This window comes from Littorina saxatilis, linkage group LG4 (assembly GCF_037325665.1).
Source record: "Littorina saxatilis isolate snail1 linkage group LG4, US_GU_Lsax_2.0, whole genome shotgun sequence".
In the NCBI taxonomy this organism is placed as follows: Eukaryota; Metazoa; Mollusca; class Gastropoda; order Littorinimorpha; family Littorinidae; genus Littorina; species Littorina saxatilis.
In genome coordinates, this window is record NC_090248.1 from 29,968,415 (window position 1) to 29,984,882 (window position 16,468).

At 45.3% G+C, this 16,468-nt stretch overlaps 2 protein-coding genes across 3 annotated transcripts in view; one reads left to right on the top strand and one right to left on the bottom strand.

Moving 5' to 3' along the window:
• Positions 1-10,322, bottom strand: part of LOC138964442 (F-box/LRR-repeat protein 5-like) — a 30,638-nt gene extending 20,316 nt beyond the window's left edge. For both annotated transcript variants that reach the window (XR_011455106.1, XM_070336395.1), the window contains exons 1-5: positions 10,197-10,322; positions 8,487-8,822; positions 7,972-8,104; positions 7,010-7,201; positions 384-550 (exon numbers count right to left, since the gene is read on the bottom strand). Coding sequence is in view for 1 of the 2 variants with exons in the window: in XM_070336395.1 (XP_070192496.1) it covers positions 384-550; positions 7,010-7,201; positions 7,972-8,104; positions 8,487-8,822; positions 10,197-10,283 (915 nt within the window). In the remaining variant the exon portion in view is untranslated. The remainder of the gene's footprint in view (positions 1-383; positions 551-7,009; positions 7,202-7,971; positions 8,105-8,486; positions 8,823-10,196) is intronic.
• Positions 10,323-10,359: 37 nt separating this feature from the next.
• LOC138964443 (protein SPMIP1-like) lies at positions 10,360-15,026 on the top strand. Its single transcript, XM_070336396.1, has one exon. The coding sequence runs from the start codon at positions 10,509-10,511 to the stop codon at positions 11,088-11,090; it is 582 nt and encodes a 193-aa protein (XP_070192497.1). The 5' UTR covers positions 10,360-10,508; the 3' UTR covers positions 11,091-15,026.
• Positions 15,027-16,468: the final 1,442 nt, after the last annotated feature.

Sequence of the window (16,468 nt, forward strand, 5' to 3'; positions counted from 1 at the left end):
GAAGGTAAATGTACTGAAATGACACAGAGAATGACTGAGAAAATTAGGTCTTAAAGTAGAGAGTCTAACAGATTTCTCTAAACTGGATCTTAAACCTTACAGATGCAGCAATATCAATGCTGTGCCATAACTGACAAGTCTGTTCATTTTGCCTAATCCAAACTCAGTCACTTCTCATCCAACGGCAACTTAAATTCAAAGGTGTAACACACAATCAAAAATTTTCACAATCATGTTAGGGCACTACTATTTGAGCATATGCTATTAAACTCTTCAAAAACACATATGTGCCTTATTATAAATCTCCCACAAGATCAAGCAAGACTTCCATCCCAACAAAACATTTGATTGTCTCCTTAATTCATAAAGTACTATTTCGTTACCTGCTGCATCGTGGTATCAGGCTGACCATCAGACGACTCGCTGTCACTGCTTTCATCCTTGTCAGCATCCTCATCGTCCACATAATAGCAATCCTCCTCGCCTTTGTGTACACTCTTCTTTTCCGCTTCTTCCTCATCCTCCACATGGGGATGGAAACTCCAGTCGCCTGAAACAGTCAGTGAGGTCTTTTCTTTAGGAAAGTCGACAGCTGCTACAGTGGATCCTCCTTTCAAAGACCTCCAAAAATCTTAAAAAGGAGGGAGTCTTAAAATGGGGGTCAATTCACAAAGGCTATGAACAGAAAGTCTGAGGAAACAGGGTCTTAAAGGGGGATTCCACTGTACTATGTATGATTTATTTGGCTTAAGCGTGTTTTTATTAATTTCTTGTATACATGTTATATACAGTAACAACATTAAGAACATTAACAAGCAGACTGCTTATGGACACGTTCTAAAACTGATAATCAATACACATTCTGATAACAAGACATGGCAAACAAGTGATAACTTCAACCCTTTTCTTTCAAAATATTTCATATTTTATACAAATAAAGATTTATGATTTATTTCTTTGTTTTAATTTCATCCCATGTTCACGATTCATGTCAACAACTAAACTTTTTGGGGGGGTGAGCGATGTTTTTTGAGCTCACTTTGTAAGCGACCAATAACTTATTCTGACATTTCCAAGCATGCCTTCTGCTGGATTGCAAGTTACAATCACACCAGACAAAACCATTGCGTACAACAATGACGTTGACCTTTAGCGATTTACCAACTTAAATTCTGTGATAGCTAATTTGCGCACTCATTTTTGTGTGCATGTGCTTGGATGCTCGTGTTAAAGGAGGGGAGGTAATGTCTGATCCATGGTTAAGAAAAACACCTTCTGTTCAGCTAGATCGACTGAGATACTGAATTCAGGTGGTCAATGTCAAGCAGATAGAAAATGGAAAATTTGTAAAGTAAATTTTCGTTTGATTAATATACTTACCCAATTCTCATAAATGCACTGACTTCAGTCTCACATGCTAGTTGTCGAAAAACCACTCAAATTACCTGCCCTTAGAAGGGTGGTAACCAAGCTAAAAAGAGACGCCATAGCCGTTGCTATGCACTGACCTTGCTCGGTTACCCATAACACCCTGCGCACCACGTGAGCGCCAGCATCCGAAATAATCATTCGAGACTACTCAAACACCCCAAGGATATTAAGTAGCGGGGATGGATGGGAGGGTATTAACTATGAGAATTGGGTAAGTATATTAATCAAATGAAAATTTTCCATTAAATTACATATTCTTACTCCAATTCTCATAAATGCAGATTCCTCCTAAAGGTGGAGGGAACTTACTTATGTCCTTGAAAGAACCTGTCCTGCAGCGACCAAGGCCGTCAACGAACTGGAGCCGTCAAGCCGAGTTCAGGAGATATCCCGAAAATAAAAGCTGATGAACACATCATCAGATCTCCAGTAGGCCGTTTGCAAAACTTCGCCTAGGCGACCAGAACGCAAAACGGCGATAGAGGAAGCCCAAGCTCTGGACTCATGGACCCGAGCCGAGGACAGAGGAAGGACTGAGCGCCCCGCCCCCCCTTCTTGAGCGAGCCACCACTCATATGCCTGCCGAATGAGAGTCGCAACCCATCTTGTGAGTGTCAATTTTGAAATATCTTTTATTCTTTATCACGCTTTGTGTTCAGAGATATAAACATGAGCTTCTGACTTTTAGCTCTAATCGACCTAGTGCGAGAGAGGTAGGATCTCAAGGCTCTAACCGGGCAGTTGGCTAAATCAAGATCACCCAGGGCAAGAATAGTCCCAAGAGGGGGGACTTGAATCACCGGCGGAGCTTGGCCTGGCTTCTGATTTTTAGCCAGGAAGCCAGGCCGAAAATGAATTGACACCGAACCATCACGCTCAAACGCGATATCCTCTGGCAATCCCGAAAGGGCATGAATTTCACTGCCCTTACGAGCTGTGGCCAGGAGAAGAAGGAACAAAGTCTTGCGCGTTAAATTCAGCAAACTGGCAGCCTGTAAAGGCTCAAATGCCGAAGAACGCAAGAAATCCAAAACCAGAAACAAGTCCCAAGCAGGGACAGGGGTCCGTCTCTTCACCTCTTGAAGAGCGGCCCCTTTAATCACACTAGCGATCACCCCATTGACATTAATAGATCTGCCTATCTGCCTCAAAGTAGCAGATATCGCTGAACGCCTGACTCTCAAAGAAGAGGCCGAGCTGCCCTGTGCGGACAAAAAAGAGAGGTGATTCGCAACCTGGAGAGAGCGAGGAGCCAAGGCGTTGACCCCAGACTCTCTACACCACTTGGCCCAGGCAGACCAAAGAGAGGCATAGACCGAGGAAGTGGAAGACCTATGCGCCTTATGGACTAAATCCAGTGTCAAATCCGAAGCGCCAGATTTACGTAACTCCGTCCTCACAACCTCCAGCCGTGTAGGCAAAGGGCCTGCCGGGCGTTGTGCGGAATGCCCGTTCTTGGCTGAACGAGCTTTCCCCGCACCACCGATGTGAGCTCCCCATCCGGCCATAGACGCATCTGTAAAGAGGTTTAAGTCCGGAGGGGGCAGCGCAATGGGAACCCCCTGAGAGATTCAATCCAAATCCAGCCACCGACGCGTCGTGTGACTGAGCCATCCCTGGACGGGGACAAAGAGACCTGAGAGCAGCCTGAAAAGGCCTCTTGTACACTCTTCCTAGGGGAACCAACATCGCCACCGATTCCATCTGACCTAGAATCGAGGCAAGCACCCTCACAGACGCCTGCTGTCTGCTCAACACAGCCGAGATAAGAGCGTGAAGTCTCTGCATTCTCTCCTGCGTAGGACGAACCGTCCAAGAGACGGTGTCGAACGCCATTCCACGGTACATGGGTGCAACCTGGAAAATTCCAAAAACCGGCAAAAGTTGAGGTCCAAACTTTTTTAGTATTTAAAATGCCCAAAAAAAAACCTCTCCAGGAACAAAAACATCGGCAGCCAATGAAACCAAAAACCGGCTGCCGGCGTGTCGCCGGCAGAGTTGCACCCATGAAGGTAAACAAACCTTTGCGAAGGAGTTAACTCCGACTTTGCTTGATTCACTGAGAACCCCAGGACCAGAGCCTGGTCCAACACAACCTGTGTGTGCAAACGGCACGCTGATCGACTCTGATTCAGGATCAACAAGTCGTCGAGGTACGTCCTCAGCCGTATCCCTCTCTGCCTGATAAGAGCGGACAACTGTCTGATCACCATCGTAAACACCCATGGCGCCAGAGAAAGTAAGGGCAGAGCCCTGAACTGAAAAATCCGATGACACCAGCGGAAACGGAGCCACTTCCTGTCTGCTTGATGCATAAGGATGTGAAAGTAAGCATCCGTTAAATCCACCGAGGTCACCCAATCTCCCCGACGAAGAGCCTCCCTGACCAAAGCCGGGGTCTCCATTCGAAACTTGATCTTCTGAAGGAACTTGTTCAGCAACGAAAGATCGAGAACAGGTCTCCAGCGGCCTGAAGCCTTGGGGACTACGAACAGCCGTCCGTAGAACCCGAGAGAGGCAAGATCGACAATCTCCTCTATTGCCTTCTTGGCCAAAAGAGAAATGATCTCCGTCTCTATGACAGTCCTGGCCTCCTGACTGGCCGGGAAACGAAAGGGAGGAGGCTCCTTGGTCAAGGGAGCCTTGTCTTCCTCCCACAAAAGCCGGAATCCTGATCGCACCACCCCCACTATCCACTGGCTGTGCACTGACGTCTGCCAAGCAGATAGAGCCCTGGAGGGGCCCCCTGCCACAACAAGAGTGGGGGGTACAGGGGTGATGTGATCGGGAGTGTCTCATTGGGGGGAGGGCTTTCGCGCCCCCTCCCTTCCCTTTCCGAACGAAGATTTCTTCGGATAAGGAGCTACCTTAGACGGTGCCGCCTTATCCCCTTGTTCTTTAGGGCGAGAGGAGCTGTGCTGCTTCTTGCTCCTGAAAGGCTGAGAAGACTGAGACTTCTTTGGGATTTTAAAGGAAAATCCCACAAGATGTCTGTCTTTAGCCTCCTGAACTTCCTGCTGCCTTGCGTCCAGGGCCACTCTCCCAAGAAGAGAGCCCTCAATGAAAGGAGAGGAACGAAGCGAGTCCACAGTAGACTGGTGTGAGAACCCTGCTTGAGAGAGAAGCAGATCACGCCGGAAAAAGACAGCATGAGCATTCAGCTTTGCTGACATGCTCATCCTCTCAGAGTTCACCATCCCCAGAGCCGCAAGCAGTGTGGAGATGTCACTGGCTGAGGCATCCTCTCTGAGCCTAAAAGGCTCCAAAGAAGCTGCAACCGCTCGTGTGAGAGCCCGAAGCAGAGTCTCAGCCATAGAAGCCAACTCAAGATCGAGCCTACCTATCTCCTCAAGTGAGGAGAGAGAAGAATCCGAGAACGAAACTCCCTCCTTTGCGGAGGGTTGTTTGGGCAACAAAGCAACCAACTCAGGCGGAATCGGAAATGTCGCCCTTGGTAAAGCAAAAGTCTGAACAAAGTTCCTAGACTTCACACTCCAGTCCAACTTTTTCTGCACTAACGGAGAAAAAGAAGTGGACTGTGCGCTCGAAGCCAGCCATGGGCTAGCAGAAGGAGGCGCTGGACCATGCGCATGCAACAAAGGAAAGGGAGTAGGCAAAAGACCGCTCCCCTGAGGAGCCGGCCGAGCCAAAAGTTGCGACATGTGATAACAGATAAGCCACGGCTGGAGATTCCACACAACGAAACGATTGTGATTCATCCCGCGAGGGCCGAAAATCGTCCGCAGCAGAAGGGGGGAAAGAGACACCCTGGCCTGAATCCACCATCCCCTCCGGGAAATATTTTGCTGCCACTGAAGCCGCTCTCCTCATAGCTTGTCTAAACCCAATAGGCAAGGCTACAAACTCCTCTTCTTCCAAAGAAGAATCCGAGTCCCCACCATCCAATGTGTCACCACACAAAGGAGGGGAGACAGGAGAATAAAAAGCGTGCTCCGCCCCCACTTGCCAACCACCACCACCCCCTTGCCCCAAAGGGGAAGAAGGGTAGACAGCCGGCACAGCACCCTGCCGAGAAGGAGGGAGGACCGGGGCGCAGATCAAAGCCGCGTCAGGCCCATTGTTCCCCGACTGCTGTGTGGGAGCCTGGCCCCAGCCGACAAAACTGGTCTGGCCAGATTGAGCTACCCCGCACTCCGCGTGAGGAGGGAGGTGGCCCGTCGCTGCAGCAAACGAACCCTGAGAGGGGTCAAGACGGAGTGTGAGACGTGACCGTAAACGGCCGCCCCCACCCGTCAACTTGCTGTAGTCCTGTAGCTCCACCACCCACCCATCCCAACTGGGGAGGGGGGCGGCTGCTAGCAGAGGACAATAGCGGTACAGACTGAGACGCCAGGGCGGGAAAGGGTGGGCCGCTGACACAGCCCCCTGCCCCCAATGAGGCAGAGTGGGATAAAGCCCAGGCTGTGACTTACCATGCCCCCCCCCCCCCCCCCCCCCAAACGGTAAGAGGGCTGACTGCCCGACTCAGCTGTGCTAAAAGCAAGGTGAGCGGGAAGAGGCATACAGGGGGCAGACCACCTCTCCTTACGGAGAGAGTGTTCCAGAGCAACCGCCGCACTACCAGAGGCAGTGAGGGTTGAACCGAACAGGTCAGGTGCACCAGGCCAGTGCGAAGAAGGAATGGCCGCGCGGCCACCCCCACCATCAGTCGAAGTCGCAGACGACGACAACCCCAGCCGAGCTAGGGAGGAAGGATCCCCTACCGACGGTGGCAGAGGAGGGACCCCAGAACAGGATGCGAACTGCTGCGAAATAAATTCAAACAATTCAGTCTTTAAGGAGCCTAAGGCTGAAGGCCCAGGCTGATTAACCCCATCAGGGGAAGCGAGCTGAGGAGGACCTGAAACCGCCCTTGGAGGGATAGGAACATCAAAAGAAGTGCTATTCGACGGATCCTGGACCCGCATGATAGGCAAATCCACGTTCTTAGGTTTATTCAAAGGTTTAGCTTTCTTAACCGGGCAAAGAGCCTTGTCTCCTTCCAGTCTCGCACTAAGTTTAGCTTTGTTGTCGGCCATTTTAAAACCGACGAAAAACAGTCACCCAGAACGAAAAACTCTGCGTGCCTGTTCAAAACAAAAAGCTATCAACCAAACAAAAACAGAAAGATCTCACCAAAAGGTAGATGGACAGGTAGACCCACAAGAAACAGCTAGTCTCACGGACAAGCCGGCATGCGAATGCCAAAAGTGAGTGACAAAAATCGACACGTGTGCTGTCGAAAGTCAAGAATGATTATTCCGGATGCTGGCGCTCACGTGGTGCGCAGGGTGTTATGGGTAACCGAGCAAGGTCAGTGCATAGCAACGGCTATGGCGTCTCTTTTTAGCTTGGTTCCCTTACACCCTTCTAAGGGGAGGTAATTTGAGTGGTTTTTCGACATCTAGCACGTGAGACTGAAGTCAATGCATTTATGAGAATTGGAGTAAGAATATGTAATTTAATCTGCCTTGTACTTCTGCTTGCGTTAAACCAAACCACACAACACTCACACACCCAGTCATAAACAAACAGCTTTTCAACACATCTCACACACACACACAAAACGGAATCATACCTGCCGCCCACTGCACAGGATGGATGGCGGGCCAGAGGAAAGGGTCGAGGGCCAGCTGGTTCCAGCGCTGCGACACCTGAGCACACCTGGCCAGATCACGAGGGGACAGGTGAGACAGAATCTTCATCATCACCTCTGTGGGTAACTGGTCTGCTGGGCTTGCTTCTTCCTCATGCTCCTCTTCTTTGTCAGCTGTTCAAAGAAAAACATAATTCTGACAATAAGCAAAGCATCCGTACATAAAAGCCAATATTTTTCACAAGGGAAATTAGAAAAGAGAAACTGGACAAATATAACATCAGATTTATTTGAGATGTGTACGCGGTACTACTTGTCTCCGAAAACCCCCGAAAACCTCATCAGAAATAAAAAAATTCGTCCTTAGATCGTGTTTTGTTACATACTTGTTTGCAATCATGACTTATATTTGCAACTTTCACCGTTCATGGCACTATTTTCGTGTTTGTGCGAGGATTTACGAAGGAGCGGAAGCACTAAACACATGACGTCATCAATACTTGTGCTTTCGAGTAACAAGAGTTACCTCCCTTGCATTGAAATTGTTGCATCGATTTCATCGATAATCCGGCTCTCAACACAAATATAAGGGTGCATGTAGCATGAATCAGGCTTACTTTTCACAGGCATGTCCAATACTTCACTTTGAAGATAGATTTAGTTAGTCTAGATGGGGTTTTCAGGGGTTTTGGAGACAAGTAGTACCCTGTGTGTGTGTGTGTACAGAAACAAGTAATGTCTTCACAATGATTAGAATGACAGTACTAGTAGCGATGCATTTCATTTTCAGACAACATGCTATTCCCACTATCTGGCTGTAAATAATTTCAGAGTTAATAACTCAGAACTTCCAAGCTGAACCCATATCTTACTTTAATACAACTCAGTATACTTGATGACTACAATAAATGAACATAACCGAAAATGCATTAACACGAACTTACAGTCACACTCTGGCAAACACTTTTCGTCGTTGTCTTCCTCATCAATCTTCTCCTGGTGCTGCTGAATGACCTTGGCCTTCAGCTGCTTAAGCTCGTCATAGGTGAAGTATTCCACCAGCATGGGCTGAAACACCTGTCAGGAGCAAACACATTCCTCGCTTAATGGGTCATCATGTGTATCACAAAATAAGCAAGGCTGATAAAATTTTCTATCACGGAAAATTCTTGAAGAAAATGAAACTGTACACATTAAACTTAAAGCACACTTGCAAGCAAGAAACAACTCTTTATCAAAACATATGCTGTAACTTTCATCATCTGTAAGTGTAATGTGGAGAAAAAGGCAAAACCAATGAAAAAACATTGACACACTATGCATGCAGCTGAACTAATTCATCATTACAAGAAAAAGATGTGTACAAAATATGTACCGGTACTCTGGAAAGTCACAAAACATATTACAAGACAAACAAATAAAGCAAACTTACATACAGTCAAATGAAAATTCCCCATACCTCTTCCTCCTCCTTCATATGGGGAATGAAGTCCTTGGTGAAGTCTTCAAGAGCATGACGCAACCTCATCCCATATTTGATCCGCTCACTCTTGCTTCGCTGGGTCCAACGATATCCCTCCAATACCAGCGACAGCATTTCCGTCAGACGATTGTCTGAGTGACAGTTGCAGACGGCCGCATCAGTGATGTCCAGCGATAGCAGTTTCTCCTTCAGACGACGCATGATGAAACGATTCTCTATCTGCTCGTGGGCCTTGAAGACATTGAAGGTGTGGCACAGCTTTTCAAGGACACAAGCCATGCGTCCCACATCGCTGAAATTTGTTGACGTCACCTGCAATTTTTAAGCACAACAAATTGTACTGGTAACAGACTGATATATATAGACCAATGACTATGAGCTTATTGGTATAATTATACATAATGTTTGTTTTACCATTAAGAAGTTACGACAAATAATCCATTTATATGCAACATGTAGTGTTTCAACTTTCAATGAAAATCATTATTTCTAGAAGGCCAACTGGTCTTACAGAAGAATCTATTGTCCTTCTAGTTCTATTTTCTCTAAGCGCATCTCAAACCTTGCATAATAATTAATATGCAAAGCTTTAAAATTAGTAATAATCACGAAAGAAGATAATGACTACAAAAGAACTGTCAGCTTCTGAGAAAAAGACACTGCACTTTCATGTGTGATACGTTAAATACCACAATACCAGTTCAGCCCTACTAAAGCTACTATAAGTATAACTCACTAACTCAGTAACTGAACATTGCAGTTTCAATTGTAAGAATCTTTTTTGAAACTATGAATATTATGATACACTGGGACAGTGGTAATGATCTGTATGTACAACACCGTTGTTTATGTTAGCGTCTTTTGAAAAAGTTCGCTGTTTCTCCAATTTAATACTGTTTCATACAAAATTAACTTGTAACGCAGCAAAGCGTATTGTGCAGTTAATCATGAAAACAGTGTGCTGAACACTTCCCAATCCCAGACCTCTGTTGTAGTAGATAACATTTCAATTTACACAGAGCTCTCCAAGCTGTGCATGCCTGTGCCCTGATTGCTTTAGAACTAGAAGCCAGAAAAAATACCAGAAATGTATGGACGGGGACACACTACATAGTATATATATGCGTTATGTGTACTCAGATCTAACTTTTCCAAGCATTACAATCTACATTGGCAATGACATGAGCACTCCAGGGATCATGTGTAGGCCTAACGGAAAGATAGGAATGTGCCTTCCAAAAGCAAGAATATGAACCTTCTGGTCTTCAGACCCTTAACAGTTCCTCAAAGAACCCCCCATACATTAAAGTTAGGGGGCCCGGGACCCTCTTGGAGGAGTGTCTATGGGGAGCACTGAGGGTGGGAAATGAAGGAACACCCAGAGCTCTGCTATCAAAGTGCTGCCATGACAGCTTACTACACGAACACCATCTTAAACCAATACGATATGTCTACATGTCGGGTGTCACATCTTACATGCACTGTCACTACTGCGCCTTCCTGATGTCACAAAAGTGTGTTACTGTATGTCAACAACGCAATGACTGAATGAGACTATCCTAATCCTGTTTACATCACAGGTTCAACAGTCCAACCGTTTCGGCGACACACTGCATGACATAAAGACAGTAGAACCACTAATAAACCCTCCAGACTCAGAAAATATTGCATAAACGAGCTGCTTACCATGTCAAGGTATTTATGCACGAGCTGCTTCATCCTCGAATGAGGTACAGAAAACACATCCACCTCATCTGGGTAGTTGGGCGCCATGTTGAATGATGTGCTCGCTGTGCGCCGCGAGACTCCAGCGAGAGTCGTGACGTCACGTTTCTAGGGCTACGTTGGAACGCCGTGGCGAAGCGTCGCGTAGGAAGTATTGACTTGCTGTGAAAGTTGCGTTGGCTTGCGGTGACAGAGAAACCGCGGACAATATCTAATCAGTGAGTCAAACCCAAATTTTTGAGTGCTCGTGAACAGCTCCTCAGACCCTTCAGGATGGCGGCCAGAAACCCCAATTTCACAACTCAGTTTCAGGAGTTTATGAAAGAGTCTTTCGAGAAAGAGTCTTCGCAGCGCTTAGCATGGTTCAACAAGCGACGCTCGCAGACCGTGAACAGGCCGCGACAACTGGAAGTTTTCCGCAAAAAGATCACTGAAGGCAGCAAGCCCTCAGAAGCCCTCTTGGAGAAGCTGCCAGCTATCGGCAAAGAGGCGAGGCACGCCCGTGTGAAAGCCGACTGGAACGATCCCTTGCTGGAGAACCGCCCGCAGGCTCCCCTCGAAATCGAGTCGGAGATGCGACCCCCTTCCGGCAAGACACGCGACACGCTGTACGATGGGTTCACCAAGGAGGGAAAGGGCAGGTACCAGTACCTCCGCAGACGCTACGACACCATCCCGGAGCAGAAGTTCGAGTTCCCCATCCTGAGCTCCTGGGACTACGGATGGCGTCTGGGTGACGTCATCAAGAAGGAAGACATCAAGAAGCCCCCGTTCGGTCGCACTCGCATCGTCAACGATACCTTCTACAACAGGAACGGCATCGGCATCTCTCCTCCTCATCCTTCGGCCTCATGAGTGTGTTTTTGTGTTGGTGGTAGGACTGCTTTTGATTTGTGGTTAGCTCTCTTGGTGGTGTGAATTACGAAAAGTTTGCTGTTTGACATTTCACAGAATTTCTTAAAATTTTCGTAAATCCAGATTTCTGATGGTGTGTCACGGCAGACCTTGGAACGTGAGTCGATCAAACTCTTCTTTCCTCAGCATTGTTCGTGATCATCTGGTCAACCTATCAGCAGCATTCAAGATTCCGCACTCCGTACTGTTCTCCGAATGCCAGAGTTCTGAATTGTTACTACCTTAAAAACAACCTTTAACAAAAATATGTATATCAAACATGGACTGCAGGGCAACAATACTTCCTGAGAAAGGTTGTTGCTAATGATCCTTCTGGCTGCAAGATTTCTGTTGAATGGAAGCTGTGTGTTTTCCTGTGACATTTCTTTGTGAAAATCATGAGATGATCATTGCAGAGGTCTGGTATGTGTATGATGTTCATCATGTTTTATTTTGTTTCTTCATTTCCAGACCCAAGAAGAACTGTTGACAATGTATTTGCTAACATACATGTATATTTCACATGTTCCTTTTTCCTGTGTCTTTTTTTCCCCTAGGCTTTTTCTTTGCACAGCTTTTCAAAAATACATATTTTTGTGAACAAATCACACATTCTTTTAAAATATTGACATTTTCCCTTTACATAATAATAAGGCAAAACAAAAAAAATTAGTCTGTTTACGGTAACCCGACCGACCCTATTTTTTTTGCGCAACCCTAGACTTTTTTTTTTTTGCATTTGGGAGAAAAAAAAGAAAGAAAAAAAACCCGTAAAAATATGGTTTTTTGGAAAAAAAAAAAAAAAAAAAAAAATCCCGACCTACCGACCCTATTTTTTTGGCCTATGTTACCATAAACAGACCTCTTTTTTTTTTGGCCTAAGAGAAAAAGGGCTGTTTTTTCATCTCAGTATTTTTTGTGCTGCCGTCCTGGCTTTTGCCTTTTTCTCTTTTGCTTGAAAACCCTGTTTTTATTTCCCTTCACACGCACACATATATGTATTCTCCATGCCCTTTACTTGGGAGTATTATTATACATCATGAATGAGGTATTGTTTTTATACAAGCGTGTTCTTTATAGTTTGATGATTAGTTTGTTTGGAGCTATGTCATTTGATCAGTTGTTTTGCGTGTGTGTGTATTGGTGAATGTGTTGTTATTTATGTTTGTGTTGTTTTAGTTCAGCAAGTGCGTTCTTGTCTGCATTCTCATTTTTAGTATTACCTATTGCTCAAGGTCTGTTGTATGGGTAAGATAACGGGTGAGAGTTATGTGCTTGTGTTTACATGTACAGCCACGTAAATATATGTGTGTATGATGCTTTGGTGAATGTAAATGTATGTTCCCTAGTATATTTGTAACACCTGTAAAATCTGTGTGTGTGATTTTTTTTTAAGAATTGAAGAGAGACATCAGGCATGATACTGACATGTTTCACTACTATTTCAAAATTAAGATTATTTAAACTCTGGTGTTTGCATCAGACTCTTACTCACATGACCTTACCCCCAATCAAGTATTTATCGCTTTGCCACACTTAGGGACATGCTCGAAACTTGATTAATTCTCTATCAACAGGAACACTCCCTTCAGACCTGTATTCACTGGAAGGGGCGGGCGGGGATGTAGCTCAGTCGGTAGCGCGCTGGATTTGTATCCAGTTGGCCGCTGTCAGCGTGAGTTTGTCCCCACGTTCGGCGAGAGATTTATTTCTCAGAGTCAACTTCGTGTGCAGACTCTCCTCGGTGTCCGAACACCCCCGTGTGTACACGCAAGCACAAGACCAAGTGCGCACGAAAAAGATCCTGTAAACCATGTCAGAGTTTGGTGGGTTATAGAAACACGAAAATACCCTGCATGCTTCCTCCGAAAGCGGCGTATGGCTGCCTAAATGGCGGGGTAAAAACGGTCATACACGTAAAAGCCGTGGGAGTTTCAGCCCATGAACGAACAAACAAACTGGAAGGGGCAATGTCTATCTCTTTCTGTTCAACCTGTAATCTCAGCCCTGTGCCCTCTAAGTCCGAAGTAAGGCTGTGGAATTTGAGAAGGGTGGGGGAAGGGTTCTTGGTTTGATACAGGAAGGGGTGGGGGGTACTTAATCAGTACCAGTTTTTTGCTTTGTCAAGGTTCCAAGAGTAGATGTTTCTTTATAGAAAAGAGGTTGGTTATTTCTAAAACATTGACCTTTTTTCTATCACCACTACCTCCCCCCCCCCCCCCTGCACCCTTCTCTTTCTGGAAATATCCCTTGCTGTGATAAATGTAAGCATGTTCTGCGCAGGTTACAGATTTATTTGTTTGTTATGACCAGGTAACAAATTCCATCAGAACAAATTCTTAGCCATATAATCTGTCAAATACCCTTTGAACGAAAAAACGATTGCTTTGAGAGCAAAAGTGCTTAACCCCTTCCAGTCAAATCAAACACAGCTCAAACAAAAGACATATAGCCTGGGGGCGCTTAGCTGCGAGGAACAACAAACATATCATGTACACGAGAACGCGTGTTCGACCTGCATGTAAGCCTTTGCCTACATAAGGTTGTCTCGGCCTGCCCTTCTGGTTTAGGGCTGTATAAATAGCTGTTGTATATGGTAGAATGTTTCCCTGTTATTCGTCAAATGTGTCACAGAGTGTATACATGTACATACTGTGCTTTGAATATCAGGCATCGTTCTTCTTCTCTTCTTCTATTGAATGAGCACAGTCAAGTGATGGCCAACTTGACTGACGATCGTGTCGCTCAAAGAGTAAATTTGGCTCTAAACACTTGTTTCTCTCCACGCCCCACCTCACTCCACCTCCAAAAATCAACAGAATGAGATAGAAGCTGAAACGGAGCAATGTGTTCCGGTTTTTTTTTTACAAGTCTCTCTCATTCAGTTCCTCGGTTTTCCTCAGGCGATTATAGTTGTTGTGGTTTTTTAATCAAAGAGCAATAACTTGTGATCTTCTCTCTCACGATTTGATACTTTAATGCGTAGCTTTCATAAACTTATTAGTGGGGAAAAACTTCAAAGCATAAAAACTGCCGTTAGTACCGGTTTCTTTTTTATCCAGTGTCTGGTAATATCTCCATACTTAATTGAAGTACCTCAGTTCAATACAAGAATGGCAAGCTACGGCAAAAGTGACCATAACAACATCCCCATTGTTTGCCATATCGATCTTGTTGAGAAATGTTTGACTTGCGTACGTGCTTGTTATAAAGGAAAGCACGGAGAGAAAGGGGGGGGGGGGGGGGGGAGGGCTGTCTAGCTTTCAGTAAAGCTTAATTGGTTTTGACTCGCTGGTCCGCCTACTGAGGTAACACAGGGACGTTACGTTACACTTTGACCTGTGTTTCCCTTTTTGTCGCACAAGTTTTCTCCCCCCTCCTTCCTTCCTTCCGTTATCACTCCATCCCTCCCTGTCGCTTCCTTGCCCCTTTCCTCCTGTCTTCCTTCCGTTTTTCCTTCCAACTTTTGGAACGTTGGCAGTATATTTGTTTTTGAATGTTTTTTTTCAAAAGAAAAACTGATAGTTTACCTCGTACAGAAAAACTGTGTGTTTATGTTTGCTTGCTTTGTATTGTAATACCTGATCATATAAAAAGCTCATCTGTGGTATAAAACGAAAAGTATTACTTTATTTAGGAACACTGTAGATAGCACAAGTTCTTTCACAAAAGCATGTATGTTTTGACAAAATTTACCCCGTAAATTTTGCCCATTTCAGGAGAAACCGTCCCATTGTAAAGCAAAAGACCGAATCGAAAATCTACACCATCTTTTCAAAAATGTTTTATTTTTCATACCTTTTTGTTAGTCTTTGTATATATAAATGTTCTTGTACTCGAGAGAATGATGAATGACAAAATGATGGAGAGAATATAATATGCATTTGTTAAACACTGTTCATGTGTCCAACGACTTCTTAATGACTGTAAACGCTTTCCGTATTTCTCGTTGAGAGAAAGCCTCTGTGTGCGTGCGTGTTTGTGTGTGTGTGTGTGTGTGCGTGCGTGCGTTCGTGTGTGCGTGCGTGCGTGTGTGTGTGTGTGCGTGTGTTGTTTACACGTTTGGGGTACAAGTGTTTTCGCGTACTCTGTGCCTGATCAATTAGCCTACAAAACGGCAAACACGCACATTTTGCTTCGCTTCATGTCAGTCGGGGACACAGATACGCACAGATCTAGACACACACACACACACACGCACGCACGCACGCACACGCACACACACATTTGTCGAACAAGTTGACTTGTTAGTTGAGTTTGCGTTGATTGTTTCTTTCTTTCTTTCTTTTTTTCCTTCCTTCTTTCTTAATTCGTTTGTTTCAAGTCTTTGTTTCATTCTTTCTTTCTTTATTTCTTGCTTTTAATTTTTTATTTCTTTGCTTAATTCTTTCTTGTGTTTTTCCTCTTGTTTTTGGTTCTTCCTTTCTTTCTTGTGGCGAGACTCGGAGGAAGAGGGAGGGGGCTTTCTAAAAACCCAGCAGTGCCGAACACCGCCAACCTACACACCTGTAGCCTACAAAGCACGGAGCTTGGCGTTGAATCAGTTTCTGGGAGCACCTCATCCTTCCAAAATCGACTTTCCGCACAATTGTACATGTCATCAGTCACACACAGTTACAAGAAGGCGAACAACTGCAGGATGATGCTCATCTGCCACTCAGTGGCTCAGACCAAATTGACCAGGTTGTGTTTGCGCTAATTAAACGTAATAAGCTGAGTGAAAGCAGCATCTGCTTGGATTTTGTCGTGTGCTTTTAGCGTTCGTGAAATTATTGTTGCATTTTTAAGCACTAATTTAGAAGTCACGCACGCACACACAAACACACAAGCACACGCATACATCAGTGTTTAATTTTTACAGCCCCGCATAACACGGGGTGTATAGGCTTCACTCTGTCTGTTTGTTTGTCTGTCTGTCTGTTTGTCTCTTATCTCTGGTACGTATGGGTCGATTGAGCAGAAATTTGGTGTGTAGCTTGGAATTGGGGTCCAGACGGTCCTTGCTAAATATTAGATTCCTACCTGTAGTAAAAGAGGAGATACACAGCCAGGGAATGAATCGCCGGACGATTAAGCGTTATATGATGGGGACGCGTCTGAACCAAACGCAGAGCGCAGTTTTATTCAGTGCATGCCGTACCATACAGCAGTCTCACTCACAGCAATGAATTAGTCTCAGTCATAGCCATAGGTATATAGGGTGGACGCTTTGGGACAAATCAGAACCCGCCCCTATATTTTTTTGAAACACATAATTATTTTTATTCTTGAAATTGGGAAGTAGGTCTAGTAGGGGAAGGGCTCCTAATATGGACCGGCTCCTAATATGGACCACCTCC